Source organism: Geospiza fortis, unplaced genomic scaffold (genome assembly GCF_000277835.1).
Source record: "Geospiza fortis unplaced genomic scaffold, GeoFor_1.0 scaffold41, whole genome shotgun sequence".
In the NCBI taxonomy this organism is placed as follows: domain Eukaryota; kingdom Metazoa; phylum Chordata; class Aves; order Passeriformes; family Thraupidae; genus Geospiza; species Geospiza fortis.
Genome location: NW_005054299.1, coordinates 8,569,171 through 8,589,066, shown reverse-complemented (window position 1 = coordinate 8,589,066; position 19,896 = coordinate 8,569,171). Strand labels below are relative to the sequence as shown.

The window sequence follows — 19,896 nt, the reverse complement described above, 5'->3', positions numbered from 1 at the left end:
CACCTTACGAACATGCAGAGTTGCTTTGAAACAGCAGTGTGATAATTTCAGTGAGGGGGGGTTGTTTTGTAAGGGATGTGTTGTCACTACCTGACTGTCACTTTCATTATTTTGATCGCTGGAAATTCCTTAGTTGAATCTCAGTGCTCTACAGATGAATCCTGTTCATCTGAAGTGTGTTGTATGTATGATAATCACGAGGAGCATTCATGATTGACTGCCATTTTTCTGCAACTTCCCAAAATTTGTTATGTGAAGTTTAACCCATAACTGAAGTGCAGGTGGTGGCTTTTGAGTTTGCATTCACTTGAGGAGAAGGGCTGTGAGCAGCTTTTCCTGCTTGAATGTTTTCTCTTGGTGTATTATAGTCAGTACACATTATGTCACCTCAGCATGAAGTTATGTCATCCTGTTCTGCAGGTAATTACAGTTAACATCACTTGTAATTGAGCAGACTCCAAGATTAATTTTTATTTGATCTGTGCAATAATGACTTGTTACAAGTTTCATGCTAAAATATAAATATAAATAGATAGAAATATTTATATAATATATAAATATTTATGTAAATATAGATATAAATATCTGATTTTCTTCTATTCAGATGCCAGCAAAGGTACATTTCCATCCAGTCAACATTGGCAAAAGTGTCGTCCAAAAATGGAAATGAAAAAGATATCGATAAATTCCAACTATACCATGAGTTTTCTTGTAATATAAAGAATATTCAGCATCATCAGGTAAAACTTGAAATTTTAACTGTTTTTTCTTAGAATTTTAACTGCAGTAAATGTTGCTTTGTTTTTGAATTGTGTTACTTAAAACTAATTCTAAAGATATTTTCTTTTTTTTTACAGTTATCAGAGGTATTAGAGGCTTTCAAATTCTTGAAATGCAGAAATAAGCTCTTGATCCATTTTAAGAAACAGAGCAAAAGACTACTATTTAGTATCCCAAAAATGGGTTTGTTTTGTGAGTCATCATTTTTTTCTTTTGTGGAGCATATTTGGTTATCCTAAGCTTAGACTTATATAACTAGATAAAGAAAGGAGGGCTGAAGCAAACTGGGAGAAGCTGATGGCTTGACAGCCAGGCTATCCCTGTTACTGAAGTTCAAAGACAGAAGTGTGATGCACTCAATGCAACTGTCAAGACCTCTGCACTAATTCATAACTAATCACCAAGTGAATTGTCTCTTGTTTTATTTACAATCACCTAGCTTAAAAAAAACCCAAAACAAACCCAACAAAAACATTTGAAAAAAACAAATGATAATCCCAAACCCAAAACAAACCATGTATCATAGAAGACAGACCACTTAGATGCTTCTAACTAGAAATGTCCTTTTCCTTTAGAAGACTCTGATATGCTCTCATTTTTTCTGTGCTTTGTTTTAACTAGTGCATTTTGAATTAATAAAGGATTAATTTATTACCAAGAAATATTTCACGACATGGATAGGGTAATTTTTAAGCTGTTTTTCCCCTTTCCAATATGAAAGGTGTTAGATGAAAGACTAATTAGCTACTGTTGATTTCAAAAGGCTGTTCTTGCAAAGATGTTTGAAGAGGTACCTGTGGTTTTTCTCTTTGTAATAACTATATTGATAGTTATCTGGTGAAAAGTTGCTTCTAGAGAGTTGGGAAAAGTTGATAGAGCAACCTACTGTGGTGACATTGACAAAGATTGGTGGATTCATCATGTTATGATGTATAGATTCTTTTGTGTCCTTTTTTGTTGAAGGAATACTTGAGCTGGGAAAGAGCGTTTGGCTTTACCTGCTCTCACAGTGGTGAATACCATGATGTTCACTCAATACATGCAGCATGTCTTGTTCAAGGCATCCTTTTTTTACTTAAGGAAAAATATTGCTTAGCTACAGTGAGGGCTAAAAACTGTGTTTCCCAAAGCTGGTCAGTGCTTTGATTATGTGGCTGCACAGTTTTTTATCCAGGATATGCCCTTAGTTTGTCTGTTTGATGTTATTATTAGCTCAATCTGCTTTGGTTTATTTTTTGCTGTGCCTGCTGCTAATCTGAATACCTCTTTCTTTACCCATTCTGGCTTTTCAGAAATAATATGCACTGATTTTGCAGCTGGCAGTCCTGTAATTGTGGGATGGTTTTGCACACTTAGGTGCTGCCTTTTATCTGTATATTTCTGCTATCAGCTATTCTAACACATTGAATATTTCTGTACTGTGAATTGTAAAAGTCTGAGTTGCTTGTGCTTCAGTGAGGTTTCAAGGCTCAAAGTATAACAGGGTTCTCTGTACTAGTTGAGCAAAAAATGCATTTTGTGACATGTAAAATCTGCTGTATTGTAAATATACTGTAACTTGGTTCTTAGGTTCTTTTTTCAGTTTCTGTCTTTCTCCCTTTTGTATTTTGATGATGAAGTAAGGAGAAAGTTGGGGTTTTTTTCCTCTTTATCTGCCATTTCTTCATTAAGCTTAAACCCTGGTATTGTACTTTTGAAAGTCTTTCTCATCATCTTCATTTTCTTTGTTACTTGACCTTATTCCCCTACTGATGCAAATTGCCATTTTTAGTGTCGTTATTTTCTTGGGTTATGACCATCCTTTTCAATACATAAAAGTCTTTACTTTTTTCCTTCACCTAAGACTATGAAGAGATAGTTCCTTTGTGCATTTAAAAACTGGCAAAAATATATTCTTTAAGAATAGAGTTCAAGATGTCTTCAAGAGAAAATAATTTTGAGACAAACCAGAGAATTCTAAAAGAAGCTTATACCTGAAAAAGATATTCAGGAAAGCCTGAGCCCCAGAGGAATTTATGTAATTTACTAATCTCCAAGAACTTTAGGTTAAATAGGTGTGTTTGAAGAACAGTTGTAAAACTTCCTGCTTTGAAAACCTTCTCTACTGCTATCCTGGCTGCATACAGACAAATGTTCTGAATGCCTTTAGGCAGAGACAGAAGTCAGTTTTAAATCACCTCTTTTCAGAGTTGCAAACACAAGATTCCATAAAATACTGCACTGAAACTTGTCATCACCTGAGTATGGAAGTCCAAGTGATCCTAAAGACCTGGTACAGCCCTAACTCTGCTCTGGCTTAGATGTGAGTATAGGGGGTGCACAGTAGCCTGGCATGTCACCTGTAGGAAAACAAGTTGTGCCTTTGTGACCAAAGCCCTGACAGCTGTGAGTGTGCCTTGCAGCATGTGTTGCAGTGAGTTTAAGTGCTGTGCAGTAAGCTTTGCTGCAGCTTTGTTCTACTGTGGGTCTGGGTGACTTCCTGTGCCACTGTCATTTTATCTCCTGACATGTCATTTTGTCTTGTTTGGGTCCTGAATTAATCAGGACTTGTGTGGAGTCAGGTTGTTTGAAAAAGTTAAAATACTAAAACTGTAATGAGAAAAAAAACTTTGTTTTAGTCAGCTTTAAAAGCTGACTCCAGATTTTGACATGGTCAGATACCCTGTGGGTGTTTCCAGCTGGAACGTTTTGCTAGCAGGAGATTCAGTCACAGCTTCTTCCTTTGGCAACAAGGAAAACCTGGCTGGACTCTCTTAGGACATAGCTGAGAAGCAATACCAGCACTGTCATAACTAAGGAAAAAAATTTCAAGAGTTTATTTGAGTTTTTGACTAGTTGTAAACAGTTTAGTGTTTGTGTATGCCTTGGGGTTGCTTTCCTGTATTTGGAGATGACTGAAATAGTGGGAGGAAAAGAATTCATGAATTAAGTGTAACATTTGAGGCAAATGCTCTATTTTCAATCTCATACTTAAAAAGGAATTGGAATTTAAAGTCCTTGGCAAAGTACACAGAACTTGTTCTGTGAGTTTAAGTCAGTATGCAACATATAAGAGAGTTGTGCAAAATGAAGCATGTTGTATTTTTAGGATAAATAGAATAAGGTTTGATGAATCTTGTGACTGGATCATATTGTTGTTCTTGCTTTCTCTGAAAAATGTATATTGTTTCTAACAACCCTTGCCCTGGATCTGTTCCAATCTCATATAAAACCCGTCTTTTTCCAGAAGTGAAGACTGCTTTGTGACTAGAATAGCCAGATTTTAACCTGTTACCTAAAAAAACCAAACTAAACAAAAAGAGCATTATTATATTAGAGGGTGAAATTGAATAATTCCATTCTTAACTGAGCATTTATTGGATGATTATTCTTCTCTGAATGTATCGCATAGAACAGGATAGGCAGATAGCTTGAGAGTAAAAAATATAAATAATATTAATGACTGCATTAACAGCTGGTTTAAGTTCAGGTGACTGACACATTCTGCAGTTGTAGTGCCAGGAAACAAAATGTGATGCAAATATTGACCCTGCTGACAGCATGCTGAATGATGACATTATAATTCTATCACATATATTCTCTGTTGTGAGCATCACTTTGATTTCATTTTAACTTGACATTTAGCTTTCTCTCTTTTTAGAAAGTAAAGTCAGAATAAACGTGAAAGCATTTGATTTGTTAAAATGTGTCTTTCTAATTTCTACGTGAAAACATTTGCTTTGGCAGTCAAGGTACCAGATGCTATAATATTTCACATGCAATCTTTATTATTAGCTTTGTTGTTCAATGATATGTCAGGCCTGGTATGTCACAGGAGCAGTAAGGCTGAGGAATATAAATTGGTACTATGTCCTGGAGTCATTTTAAACCATTGTATTTAACATATGTGACATGTCTGAGTTAGCTAGTGATTGAATTAAAGTTCATGATTGACACAGAATGCTCTGTTGTGACAGTGCTCAGGGCCTGCTACATACAGCAACATGTGTAGTCATACAGGAATGTCAGCTTCAAGTGGGTTTCTTTTCTTTTGGTATTTTTCTACTTTAAAATACTTTGGAAGGAAAAATGAAATCTAAAGATGTGCATTTTATTTGCTTCTGAATATTATTCGGTTTCTAAAATCTGCTGGTCAGTGAGTTTTCATAGTTTTAGGGTGAATATTCAGTGTCTCCATACTGAGATTAGACTAGGAGTTATCCACCAGAATCCTCCAGGATCCACCACTTGTGTTGTGGTTCTGGTTTTAAATGTCGACTCGTCTTCCATTTAAAATTGAACTCTGTGTACATGGTAGCATGTATGCAACCATATTTAGCTTTAGATCACGACTGTGGAGTTAAGTACACAAGACTGTCAGAAGTACATGCATATGGTTTGAGGCAGGAGTGTTAATGTAAAGAGAGTGAGTGTTTACATCCTTTTCTGCTATTTGTGAAATAGGCACGAATAACTAAATTTATCCTCTTTCAAATTAAACTGAGCACCTTTGTGTCACAAGTTGTGATTCATAACAAATTTAAAATTTGGATTAATAATGGGCAGAAAAATGGAATCTGAAGCATAGAAATAACTTTTTCTGTTTCTGAGGTCTAGTTCTGATTGGACTCTTTGATTAATTTCTTGAGTTTTAATTTGGGTTATTAAATAAGATTATTCCACCACCAAAATTCGTGCTGTCTTGCATTATAAGTGTGTTTAAGATTAAACTGGATCCTAAGATTGCAGACTCCAGGAAAAAAGTGTTATTTGTTATGCCGTGGCATGATTTAATCTGTGTTTAAATTGTGGATGTTTTCTGTACATGCTAGTACTTTGTGAACTGATTTACTGTACCACCATCCTGATTTGCTACAGAATGTCAAGCAAGTGCGTACACAAATGTTGATAAGTTTATCTTTTGGATATTTTGTGTGTCATCTGTCTCTGCCATTTATGTTTGCACTCAGATTCTGGCCATTAACCGAGGGGAAAATCTGAAGATCCTGACAGTGAAGGTCAACGTTCCTGACGGGGTGAAGAATGAATTCTGTTGGTGGTGTGTCAATGAAAGGTCTGCGTGGATACATATTCTTACAGAAATCTCTTTTTTCTATAGACAGCTGCATACTGAAGTTTATCTCATATGTCTTGTTACATTAAGAGAACAAATTAAACAAATATTTATTAGATTAGATGAAATTAGCAAGTGGATAATTCTTACTCTGTATTTCCAATTGCTGTAGCATTATGCTGAAAAGATCCTGCCTTGGGCTGTATTTGCAAGTTCTGGCACCATTCTTCAAGCAGTTGAATTTTTTTTGAACATATGCAAAGGCTGGTAATATGTAAATATATTTTAAAATTGTAGTATGCATCACATCCAGTAGCCTTTACGGAAAGGACTTTGTAGAATCTGATAGAGTATACTCCAAACTTCAAAAAATACCTTCTTATGCCCAATTGCAATGATTAAATAGGGCGATGTAAGATTTTAGGTCTGTGAAGTACATTACTTCAAGTTTCAAAAATGTAAGGAATTACATGTTTAAAAAGAACTTAATGGATTTAACAGACAAACATAAATGTAACTGCTTTCAGTGCATAGCTCTCACATATTGTGTGAACCATCTCTTGCATTTTGATCTCTTTTTAAGTTAGAAAACTGGACTGTAAAAACCAGATTCTTTTCTTTCTTCCTGATTTGTTCATACAAGTTGTCTGGGATTTTTAAGCGTGTAGTGAGATGTTTAGTGTTGCATAATTTTCAAGGTCTTTTGCAAAAGTTTAGGTTAACTATATGGGTTTTGTACAATATCTTTCAGACAGTTTTTTTCTTGGAAACTGTACCTTGATGTCCTCTGCTGGAGAATATTATGATCCAAACAGTGCATCTTCCTTGCATGTATAAAAAATTACTTTCTCTTTCTCAGTGGTTTAAAATATTGGACATTGTTCTGGTGGTGTCTTAGAAGCTCCTTCCTTTGCATGCTAGAAATGAATAACCGAAAGGAGGGAAGAAAAATAGGAAGAATTGCATCTTTTAATGTATAAAACTTAATTCAGTGATACTGCTTTAGCATGTATTTCGTTTTCACAACAAGTCCAAGAAATGGATGTGGTAAAAATGTTCCTTTTCACTGTAGAAATTTAATAGGGCTGTTTCCCTCTGAAATGGAAGAATAGGGCTCTGAAAATATTAAAGTATTTTTTGGCCAGATACTGTTACTCTTAGATCATATTGTCCTAAGTAACTTACTTTGTTTCCAGGAAAGTATCAGAGGTCACAAACACACCTGTTTCTTTCTACTTTTAGTACCTGTAACAGAATTTCTATCCTCCCTTCAAACTGTATATTCCGTAAGCAGAACATAGCTGTCAGTCTTGCTTTTACTGCATCTATGACAGAATTTGGAAGCACTGTGGACCACAGATAATGGAACAGTTTGTCACTGTTACACAAATAAAAGTGGGATGTAAATTGAGATATTTTTGGTTGGTTACCCTTCTGTGAGTCATCCTGGGATAAGAAGAATATTGACCTTGGAAGTGAATACTTATTAATATTTGGCACTCATAAGGCTATATGTGCTTATGGCTTTTTACAATTTAAGGATACTTTTCCACCATTATAAAACTTGTGAAGGAATGGTTTTAATCTTTGTGCATTAACATCGAGGACAAATTCTGGTCTTCCTCCTTTGATTGACAACTGTGTTATCAAACTGACAAATAGTAAATGTGTAATCTGCCCAGCAAGCTTTGAAATGGTTGTCCAGAGGTGGAATTTGCAATATATTCATTGCATTGATTTGCTGGTTAGACCAGAAGATTAATAAATTTTTTTGAGTCAATGGTTTCAAAACTTTGCAAAAGTATTAACAAATTTGCTAGAAATCACACACACAATCAGTTGCAGAACCAGAAAGGCCAGCTTGCTACAGAATTTGGCCAGTATTTTAGCCAGAAAACAGCATCACCTACTGCCCAGTGGATTAGCAGGAAATATTCTGAACTGTTTGTATTCTTCTGTGACAAATTTTTTAGCATTAAGTGCTCCTGCAGTAGAAAGTGAGTTTGGAAGACTAGAGTTCCTTATTGCATTGAGCTCTGTGTAGATGCTGTCTAAGAAACTTGTACAGTTTTTTGCAAGTTCAGAATGTTTATTAGGCTGTAAAAGCATCTGTTTCCTTGCAACTTGGGTTTGTGTAGAAAATTCAGGAATATCCTTATGCCTGGTCCTATGGATTGTATTTTTTCCCAAAAAATGGCATCTCTGTGGTTTGCCAGTGAACCTACTTCCATTAACACTAGAACTTTAATGATCCCAAAGACTTTGTTGTGAAACTGAACACAGAAAAATGATCAATGAGAGAGCCAGAGAGGGGCTGCTTAGCTGGCTTTGAGTGCAGAAACAACATGGAGTTGTTCCCAAGTGAGATGGGGTGAGAGTTTGTTCCCAAGTGGAATTGCAGCCTTGAAAATGAAATGTGATGTTTGATGATGTTTTTTCAGTTTCCAGTCAAATATCTCAGATCCTGTGTAAAGTCTATGGTACAGGCCTTAAAGGCTTGCTTTGTCTGTGGTTACTAACTTGCTACATGTTTTATTTAATGTCTTGGAGGAACACAAAGCTCTGCTGTTCATCCTTCAGGTCTAAAAGCCTAGCTGGTCTCTTCCTGGAACAGTTATTAATCAGTACTTGTGGTTCTTAATGTGGGCTCTGTTAATTCTGTTTATGTGTAGTTCCACTCTCTGGTGTCTCAGTAGTCTAAGCCATTTATGTTTGTTGTGGTCCCTGTTGTGAGCCCTAGGACGTGGAGAGCTGATGATCAGAGTAAGATGATACTATTTGTATGGAGCTTTTTTAAAATTTGGCTTCAAAAGCTAGATCTTGATGAAATAATCAAGAAAAATCCATTCTTAGAGGGAGGCTTAACTAGGCTGTGATGATCTTTAAAAATATACACACATGATTTTGCTTTGCTTTTTGCAGCAAAGTGGATTTTTCTCTTTCAAGAAGTACAGAAATCATTAAACTACAGTATTTGCTACAATTGAACTTGCTGTTTGAATGTTTTCTCATTTGTAGCAACTTCTAACAGAATGTTGCCTGAATTTTTACTTATCTATAGGCAGGTAATAAAAATATATATTGTGATAACCAATTTACAGAGGGAAAAGTTTGTTAACTGGCTTTAATGGATGGAAGAGAGGGGGAAACAGCTGCCAGGTTTCCAAATTCATTCTTATTTGTGCTGAGGATGTTAGTCATACTTGCACCTGCAAAACCTTCATGTTTATAGAATGTGATGGCAGTAAGAGGATTTAAAACCTTTCTCAGTTTTGTATGGGTGTGGACAGAGTCTCTAGTTACAAATAAGTATGATAGAGCTATTTGCAAAAACTGTTGGCAAAGGAATGAGGTCATGTGGCTAAGCACTGAATTACAACCCTGAATGTTGTAAAACTGAATGGTGAGCTTAATTCTGCTCCTGTGTCTCTCTGCTCAATGCAGGGTTGACTCCATCACACATTTCTCAGCTATTATATGCACAGACACTTAGAAAAGCTGTTTCAGGAAGTTGCAGATCCCCTTAGGCACCGGAAAAGCTGTCTGGGTAGGAGCAATTTTGAATTCTCAGTATTTGAGTGGCTACAAGCAAACAAGATCAAAACTAAAATTCAGTTCTGTTTTTGATGCAGCTGGATACATTATGACCATAATTCTAGCATGTTCATTTAAAAAAACCAAGCCATTCAGACAAAAAAACTTAGAAAACTTGCACAGGTTTTTTAAAATATGTATGGGTATCTCCCATTACAGCCTGGGACCCAGGCACATTAAATAATACAATAAGTGAAGAAAACTCCAAGTGTTATCAATATTTTTAAAAGTAATAAAAAACAAGTGGACTTTAATAGAAAATGTCAATAGTATTTGTTTCTGTTTAAGTATAATATATCTGGTTACTTCTCCTTCACCTCAATCTCTTCTCACAGGGTGGACAATCTCAATGAGTCAGTTCTGCTTGTTCAAGGACTCACAACACAAACACACACACACACCAACCCACATCCCCCACACCCTCCTTTGTGGAAATTTGCCCACAATAAAAGGATCGATTGATTAAATATCTAGGAAGATTTTAAGAGTGATGTGTATTTTACAGCAAAATTTGAAGTACTTGTTATATAGTTACCACGCAGTCTACCTAGAAAAGAGTTCAAGGCTTCAAAGAGTTTGGCTTAGAAGAAGTTGGAAAACAGTCTTGTTTTTGTTTGGTATAGTTTATTTAATTTTCCCTTTTCCTATCTTGTTATTTACACTTCAAATATATTAGTAGGAGGTAAAATAGAGAAACAATTTTTAAGTTTTTTGGCTTTTGTGGTTTAAGAACTGCTGCAGATTTAGTAGGAATTAGAAATTGAATAGAGATACTCAATGCATTCCAAATGAAATTTGATTTGGGTTTCATTTACTGGCATTAGTTTAGCTCCTTAATCTCCATCTGTGCATAGTTGCCTTTTTTCAGTAATTCTGCAGTGACAATCACAGAGGATGTTTAATAATTTTTTTCTGATTTGTTGGGGAATAGCAAACAATGCAACCCTAAAGGTAATATGGAACCAAGTTGTTTGTTCAGTTATAATAAGCTTTGACTTCTCAAAGTGGAGAATGTTTTTTTATGTTTTCTTTAAAAAATAAACCATAATTGTGTTCTAATACCTAAGAAAAGATAAGCCTGTCCCTTGTGTGGTATTAGAACTATGAGCAACTTCTCATTCCTTTCATGTTTGACTCATGATTTAGTTGCCTAATTATTGTAGTAATTCTGCACTTTATAGGATTTAACAATGTAGAAGCCTTTATGGAAAATTCCTTTTTTATCTAGCTGTTTGCATGTGTTCTTAAAATATTTTTTATTTTTCTTCCAATCTTTTGCAGATGGAGACCAAAACAATTTTTAAAACCAGAATTTATGAGGCTACTACGGAGTTCTGTAGAGGATGCATATAAACGCCTTATATATCCTCTTCTCTGTAGGGAATTCAGGTAAGCCTGGAATAAATCTGTATTTTCATATTACTGATTTATTTTTTTTAGCGATTCCTTCCCCAGTGTTTTGTTAGATTATTATTTCTCTATTTGAAAATATCAGCCTGTTTCTAATTTGTGCTTACAGAAGAAGTTAACTATGTAGTCTTGGTTCTGCAGATTTAGTTTCTGACCCTATACAGTTTAGGCTACAGTAGAGAAATGATCTTTCTGTGAAGATATTTTACATGTTTACATGCTAGATACGTGTACATTTATCTAATAAAGTACAGTTTAGAACTATATTGTCATGATAGTTTTATCTTTATTCTTGTAATAGCATAAATCATGATGCCGCTGAATTTTCCAAATGTTTCTTCATGTCACAGCAGTAGTACTGTCAGTAACTCTGTTCTGACTCATTCTTTTACCTGTCTAATAAAACTCAACAAAGTATTGTTAAGGTTGGAAGCACCCCTTGTGTTTGCCAGCTGCATTTTGTGGCAAATGAATTAGTTATAGTGTAAGTCCGACAGTATTTTGTGAGTACTTTGATGTCTCTAGAGAAGTCAGTAAACTTATTACTGGTGATACTGTGGTAATGATGTCATTGTATATCATGTCCCTTGTTAAGATCTGTAATATTATTCCAAACTGAAAGGAAATTTAAAACCTAGTATCAAATTAGCATGAATGAAACAGGATATATCTTGGTGTAGTATAGGAGTTTACCATATAGTGGAAATTACTGAATATGTCCATTAAGAGTATTATCTTCTAATGGCTAGCAGTACTTATGGTGTGATTCTTCAGTACCAGAGAAGCTCCTCAAAACATAGCATGCTTCATTCTGGCAAGGCTATCTGGTACATGACCTAAATGTTAATGCTTTTTTTGAGGTAGTTGAAAATGAAATTTATCAAAGAGGCCCTGTTTCTTGGACCAGAGATGTTGAAATGACTTGTATCAAAATAATATACTATCTAGTACCTAAAATCAGCAACCACATTGTGAAATGTGTTTCTTCTGTACTTTGGGTGTGCTTTTGTGTTTCAATTGGAGCCTTTTGACACCTTTTCATGAACATCATTGCAAGAATGATCTGTGTTCTACCTCTCTGAAAAGAACCATCAGCTCAAGATTTTAACAGCATGTATTTTCGGTGGCTTTTGAACTTCTTCACTACAGTGTGTTGTGTTTACTTATTGCTTTGCAAGCAAGATTTTTTCACCTCTTTTGATTAGTGAGCCTGGTTTTTTGTTGCCTAGAATTTCACAGATTTCTGAAAATACTGAGTATACTTATTATTTTGTGACCATAATACATGTAGCTTCTTTAGGGGAGGCACTGTGTCTATTATGGTCAAAATGGTGAACATCTCATGGTGGAGAGTTCAGTTATTGGCTTCTGTCACTACAGTCTCTACATCTTTACAATCAAACTATTTTAAAATAAAGGAAAAAGACCTACTTTTTAGTGGGGTTTGGTTTTAAGAGAACAACGCAACTTGGCATATGGGGTGCTTCAAGGGTTTTACTGTGTTTTTATTCAGTGGTTTGTACCATAGGACTGTTGTGGCCTATGTTGTGTGTAACACTTTGAGGACTGCTGGAGCAGTAGGTTGCTGAAGGTTTTCTGTTCTATTAATCAAAAGGGGGAAGAAAGCTTCCTTCCTTACTACTTATTAGATGTAGCTCACAAGTAATCAATGAGAAGAATACGAAGCTTGCTGCTGGTTCCTGAGGGGATGTCTGCTTAGGTTTTACTCTTTATGATGATGTTGCCTGATTGGTGGAGTTTGTATAGGAAAATCTGAAACCTCTCCTATAGAGAGGAACGCAAAGCACCTGACAATATTCTGGTCCCTGACCACTTAACCCTTATCCTCCTCCTATTTTCTTTCCGGACGCACCAGGAGCTGTTTTTTCCAACTCTTGCAAAGGGCTGCTAAAGTATTCAGTACCTCCTTTTAGCTTTAATATTTCCAACCCACCTCCTGCTGTTCTTTTTTCTTTATATTATCATTAAATGTTGGAACAGAAAGTTTCCAAGAATGTCTCGAAATTGCTGGTGCTTCTAGTGATCAGAAGAAGAAGGAAACTTGCCAGCAAGACGATTACCTTATTTATTGTTTAATTTCCTTTCTTCCATTCTGTCAGATATCATTTCTTGTGTCTGGTATAATAATGTCCACTGTTGCTTTTGGCACTTTCAAATACATTTTATCTTGTTGCAGTACTGCATGGAATGATTCCATCAGGGTTTCATGCAGGTGATGTGGCATGGGCATATTTCTTAATGGATAATCCTTTCATAATTTTCCATGCTTTCTTGCAGAAATGCTTTTTCTCCTCTGTCATCAGGGACACAAACATTTCTCTATATCTTGTTTCACACCTGAAGCTAGTTTGCAGATATTTTTCCACAGAAATGTAATTGGGAGTGTGGAATTTTAAATCTCATAAGATTGAATATAGAAATTAATAGATCATTATTAGGTTATTTGCTTTTATTATAATACACCTGTTTGTGATATACAGTCTGAGTGCTTTGTAGACTTCAAGGGAGGGACTTGGAGTCCTGACCTAATTGGTATTTTTTAATAAAGTAGGAACTCCGAAGAGTTTTGAGGTTTATTGGTTCAGGGCTTTTTTTCCAAAATAGCTATTTTGCTTGTGTTTAGAGAGGAGGACTACTCTCTGCCTTTTATCTCTGCCATATTAATGAGAACTGTTGTAAATTGGAAAAGCATGAAGCTGGACATCTTGCCATTTGGAGAAGCCAGTAAAACACTGAAAAAGAGAAAGATATTATATTGTTTTGTGTATCTTGATGGGTTTTTTTTCCAAAGGATCGAATGATTATACCAGGCTTGAAATTAAGGGCCACTGCTTCAGACAGTAGATCATGTAATTGATACAAGTGTTGAGTAAGAGACAGAGAAAAAAGAGATGTCTATATTTGAAATTTAAAAACACAGGATATTACATAATAGAGAGGACATTCCCCCTACACACCTGGCAATTTCAGTAACATTTCCTGTTGCTGTAAAAGTTGCTGTATATCCATGCCAATTTTAAACATGATTTCCATAAGGCTGACATAACCAATACCACGTGTTTAGGGGCAATTTTAATTCCTACACAAGTCTCTCCTGGACTGACAGTAATTTACAGTGTGGGAGGACTTGGCCTTGTGGCACCTGTATCCTTGGGATAGGTGGAAAGATGGAACTTAGCCTGTCTTTGTACAAAACTTTTGGTTCAAGGGCATTCCATTCCCTTGTCTACAAGCCACTTTTGACCTTCATTTGCATGCATGGGTGACTGGTTGATTCTCTGTTATGTGTGTATTTAGAAGATCCATACTTCTGTGAGGCCGAGGTATTTGCTTTTGTTTTCTCTGGTCTCTCTTAAGTGGCATCTAATTGTTCTGTCTCTGGACTCACCCTAGAAGCAGCTTGTTCTGTGGTTTAGGTTTTTTTTCTATTTTTTTTAATTAGAGAAGGAGAAAATAGGAGAAGGAGGCTGTAAGACTGAATGATCAAGAAATGGAATGGCAACTGAAATGCAGTGGAAAATGAGTGTAAAATTATACTTTCAAGGGGAAGTAGTTATCTTTTCATAAGTAGAACTGTTAGTTCTGAGCTATCCTGCCACAGGAGAGGCCCTTTGGCACTGTGGAAGGTAGCTCCACATGAATGTTAAGTGCTCAGAAGATGAGATTTACTTAAGGAATGAAGACAAAGAATCATTGACTTATTTGGCTTCTATTTGGAATATTGTTGTCCATTTTGGTCCACTCACATGGGGAGGGGGGTAGGAAGTAGGAAAACAATTTACTGGAACTGGAAAAGGCCTGGTAAAGGGAAATGAGGAATGAAATAATTTCTCTGCAAAGAAAAAAAAATGGCTACACTATGACTTCAGCTTGGAAAAGAGAGGACTTAGAGATAATTGGTATGTGAAGAGTGGAACAAGGTTTCTAGGGATAAGTTTTTACTCCCCTCCAGTAAAAGGCTTAGGAGAGCATAATAAAAACCATCAGCTTCCAACCAAAAGGTGGCAGCTATTTACACAGTTTGTTATGGACGTGCAAAACTCACTGCCAACAGACTTTGTGGATGGAAGAGTTTATCTGTCTTCAGGAGGAGGTTGGATAGTTGAGCAAGAGCTCCATTGTGAGCTAGTAAAGAGACAAGTCATGTCAAGCCCAGGAAATACTTTGGAAGCAGTTGTAGGCTAGGACAAGATTGTGGGGCAGATGCTAGTGCTGCTCTGTCAGCTGCTTAGGCAACTGCTTGGAGACAGACTTGGAGACAGAGTGCTGGAAGAGAGGGACAATTTAGCTGGACTGGTGCAGCCATTCACACATTTGGTGGTGATATAGAGTGTCTGCTCTTTGCTGAGGGCACATTTGAACTGCTAAGGAGCCTTGTAATGCACGTATGCCCTTCACCATCTCTCTTTGAATTGTGTCAGTGATAATCTCATCTACCTGATACAGAAACAAACAGCACACGGATAAAAGGGAGCCTTTTGCTGTTGCATACTTCCCTAGGAAATGCTCCACCAGTTATGTGTGAAAGAGGATCTAGACATCTCTCTGGATTACTTTACAAATGAGAGATGATGAGGATTTGTTAGTTCTTTCTGTACCACTGTGGGATGAGACAGGGCTGAGCTGATTGACTGGTTGGATCCTGGGCAAATTCAAGGCTTTTGAGTTCTTCCACAACCAAAAAAGGCTCAGAACGCATTCATACTCCATCTTGTCAAATAGCCCTTATGAGGGTTCTCTTTGAACTATTTGTAGTGTACTTGTGCCATGCATTGATTGACCTAAACAACTTGAGCAATTTTCCCTGTCCCATTCTGATAGGGTTAGTTAACTGTAATGCAGGTTTTTTCCCATTCTGTAGAAATAAACCAAGATAGCAGTTTTTTTTCAGTGATAGTAAAAAGAAAAGGAGAATAAGGGCACTGGCTACCTTTAAATGAAGGCTTTACTGGATTGCTTTTGACTCCCCAATTATTGCAATGTAATGCATAGGCAAGTGATAATGAGTACCTGCAAAAGAAAAAGAAATCAGAGAGGTGATGAATATTTTTGTACCCATTACTCTTTCAGTTTTTTTTTTTTAAAGTGCCATACCATGATGAAATTTTTTGTCCTTGTCAGTCATTGTCTTGCTGGCTGCATCTAACAAGTAAGACATTGTGAATCTTTTACATCTTCACTCAACAAGACTAATTTGTTTCTTATGACACTCTGCAATAAGTGTTTGTGCTTCAAGTCATCTAAGTCATTCCTTACTGCACTACCTTGCTTCTTTCTGTTGGAGAACACAACTTGGAAAAGAAAAGGAACACTGTGGCCCCAGCAGCTTTGCAGTTTATTCTGAGGAATCAGAATACCCTCCTAGAAAAAGCTCAAGTCTTCACACTTTTTGATGTCTGTGAAATGAAGCTATCCAAAGACAAAATTAAATGCCTCAGGAGTCATGGTGTGTTAGCAATTAATTGGAGGGACCCTTCTAATTTCTCTCTGGTACCTCTCAGTGTAAACCACCATCCATTTTTTGCTGGATTGTGATTTTTCTCTAGCACTGTGAAATTATGACGAATTTGATCTGTGCCTCCTTCAAATCCACTTTTCTTTACAATTTGTATCAGCTTTGAAAGGAAACTGTTCTTTGCTCAAAACTGAGTTGATGTTTGAATGGTAGGTGGTGGGTGTATGTTCTTAGAAGCATTTCTCTTGTACTTGTTATATTGACTGGCTTTCTTAGAACAAGAATGAGATGATACATAGCTGATCCTTTTGAAAAAGGTGTCAACAACTTGATTTCAATTGTAACATTTAATTAAAGATGATGGAAACATGCTTGGAAAAAGCCTTACAACTTTGGAACAGCTAATAAGTGTATTTGAAAGTTAATTCAAAGAAAAATATTTTGGTTTTTTTTTTTTCTTTTATTTCTATCCTAAGATCCAAGTTGACATCTGATGCAGAAAAAGAGTCTGTGATGATGTTTGGGAGAAATCTCCGTCAGCTGCTTCTGACCAGCCCTGTGAGGGGCCGTGCTTTGATGGGAGTAGATCCTGGCTACAAACATGGCTGCAAGTTGGCAATTATTTCACCAACCAGTAAGTTTCAATTCCAAACATTTTTTGAAGGACTGATAAAAATACATTCATTTAGAGTAAAGATAGTTTCAAAACCTACTTTTTAATAATTTTTTTTGTAAACTTTTAGTGCTTTCCACACATCCTGTTGTATAAATTCCTTTCTTCAGCTAGCTTAAGGTTAAATTTCTGGCACCTGGATTCCAGTGACTTCTTTGGTGATATTACTGCTCTCTTAAATAGAATTTAAAATGCCTTCTGCCTTCCTGAATACAGGTTGAAATGATTGTGCTCCTCAGTAGTCAGCAAAGAGAACACCTGGCATTTTTATTGTTTAACAAAGAATTTGAATTTAAATACTTTCTATAATATTGTTTTTTCATGGCTAGTGTCTTGGACATCTGGACAGTTTTTCAGCCCTTTTTGTTTAGCAGTGTGTGTGTTTAATGTAAGAGGTCAGAAACATTGTTTTTGCAAAACTTCTTAGCTCACATATAGAACAGAGTCCACTTCATCCTAGTCTATTCAGGGGATACACACCTCTTAAGGTTTATGCAAAACTATTTGTTTTCGTTTTATTTTGTTGTTGCTTTTTGCTTGAGACTATATCCACTCCAGAAAAATGTAAAGAAAGGTGTGTTCTTTAGAAGGCATTAAAGGTGCAGTAAATGATTGAGCTTTCATTGCACCATCTGTACTGGTTAATACAGTTCTTATAAATGTGATAGATGGAATGATGACAAGAGCTAGCACTGGAATTCTAGAATTTATGTACTGCAAGTCCTTAGATTTTCTGATTTTCATCACTCTTTACTGGATTTCTAAATTGTACTACACTGCAACAATACATATTTTATAGTAAATAGCTCTTTTTCTCTGTGATATAATGCATTATATTTGCTGATAGTTTTAAATGTTCATTACTTGAGATGTGGATATGCCTGCAAGGAACTACAAAATGTATTAACTTGTTTTTCTTTTACCGAAGCATTCTTGTCCTATGCCAACAATACATTTCTTTTAAATGGATATAGACATCAAAGGGAAAGATGGCTGATTCAGAAGCTTTCTTTGTGAACCATCAAATTAACTTCAGTAGTTCTGCAGGATATAGCCTTTGGACCTTTGTGAATTTAATCAAATGGCTTTGCCTTTTGTTCTAGGTCAGATACTCCATACTGATGTAGTGTACTTGCATTCTGGTCAAGGATTTCGTGAAGCTGAGAAGATAAAGAGGCTTCTGCTACAGTACAAGTATGCTAAGGAAACTTCCATTTATTGCTTTTTCTTACCAAACAAAATGAAAATCTTCACTATAGAAATATTTGATTTTGATTGCAATAAGAATTCTACTGATTTAACCGGAGGTTTTTCTTCAGCCTAGTTCAGAGCTTGCTTTTTCTTTTGTGTTCGTGCTTTTGCAGTACATATATGTTAGAAGCACATCAAATCAAGCCATGGTTATGAGTTAGGCTGTGTGCTATGAATGTATCCCCATAAAACTGTTAATCCATTTATTTTTGGGGATAGAAATTAGCATTCAGCTAAGAAATAACTTTAGCCTTCCTTTTCCTAGCCCCTACAACCCCCAAACCACTCATCAGTCTTTCTCTGTTCCAAAAGCCACATTAGGTTTTGGTAGAGTTTTGTCAAGCAAAGGAAATCCTGCAAAGGTAGCTCTCCAGATGGAATTACAAGCAAGGGCAGCATGATTAAAAGTTTGTGTCCAACTATGTCTGTGGACAGACATCTGGTCTACTGAGTCAGCTGCTGAATTACCGTGGCATACAGTGCAGTTTGTCTATAAGCATTAGATTGGCTTTAAACAAGGTGATTTGGTGGCTGTCTGGCTGTGGTGTGGGCAGTCAGAGGGAATGACCTCTCAAGCTGTTGGAAACTATGATATTCCCATTAAGGAATTAAGATGCTGATTGCTTTGGCTTCTGCTCTTTTTCATGACTCATACCAGATGAGGGAAAAACGAGGTGAAAGTGTTTGAGGACTATAAATAACATCCCATTTATTAATATGAAGTATCATTTTTGGATTTTCTGCTTATATTACCACTGTACAATCCCATTACAAATAAGTGAAAATTTTTTACTCATCTCATGAACTGTCACATTGAAAACCTGTTAAACACAACATGATGCTTCTAGGGATCTTTTCTCATTACATCTGGGCCTTGTGTTATTTAAAATTAGATGTATTGATCACATTGGTGGATTGAATACTATGCATGAAAAGGTATAAAGAGTATTTGAGAGTAATTGTTTGGTTTTTTTAACCCACACAAAGCTGCAGCACAGTTGTGATTGGGAATGGCACGGCCTGCAGAGAAACAGAAGCTTACTTTGCTGACTTAATTATGAAGAAATATTTTGCACCGCTGGATGTTGTTTACTGGTAAGATCCCTTTGCTGGGATATTATTCATTTGTTCAGCATATCTTAACCTAACAGGCAATTTTAGATGTAACTTTTGAAGCATTTCTTTTTCCTGCCTTGTCTGTATTTGAGTCAAGCTTGACCCAAGGTTCTAGCCAAAGAAAACTAGCTGTAGCTCTTTGAAGCATGACAGTAGTTATCCTGAGTCAGTAAGAGAGACTCACTGAAGCATTTTATTTTTTCTTCCTGAGGTTCTCTCTCTTGCTATTATCATTGTAACAAAGTATGTGAGAATAGCAACACTAACAGCTAAGGACCCGTCTGGCATTGTGTATTTATTTCTTGATGAATGAGGTTTAACTGCACATGATAAAGCTTCTGTTGTCTGCCTGCAGTATGGAATGCTTGGTAATCCTATGGGAATTAAATGATCTGGAAATAAATACTGTGTTAATACCAAGTGGAGAGTAGTAAATATATTTATCCTTTTGAGACTTCAAATTTTATCCATTAGTTTGTTGAATTTGAACTGAAGTATTCTTCTCTTTGTTTGGATATCACTTTCTTTTCTACCATGCAGTAC

General features: G+C 36.1%; 1 protein-coding gene across 2 annotated transcripts in view; it reads left to right on the top strand.

Annotated features, from left to right (window-relative positions):
* Positions 1–19,896, top strand: part of SRBD1 (S1 RNA binding domain 1) — a 126,651-nt gene that overhangs the window by 15,709 nt on the left and 91,046 nt on the right. For both annotated transcript variants that reach the window (XM_005416194.2, XM_031060726.1), the window contains exons 11-16: positions 605–740; positions 5,730–5,833; positions 10,709–10,816; positions 16,790–16,947; positions 18,090–18,180; positions 19,225–19,332. In XM_005416194.2, the coding sequence (XP_005416251.1) occupies positions 605–740; positions 5,730–5,833; positions 10,709–10,816; positions 16,790–16,947; positions 18,090–18,180; positions 19,225–19,332 (705 nt within the window). The remainder of the gene's footprint in view (positions 1–604; positions 741–5,729; positions 5,834–10,708; positions 10,817–16,789; positions 16,948–18,089; positions 18,181–19,224; positions 19,333–19,896) is intronic.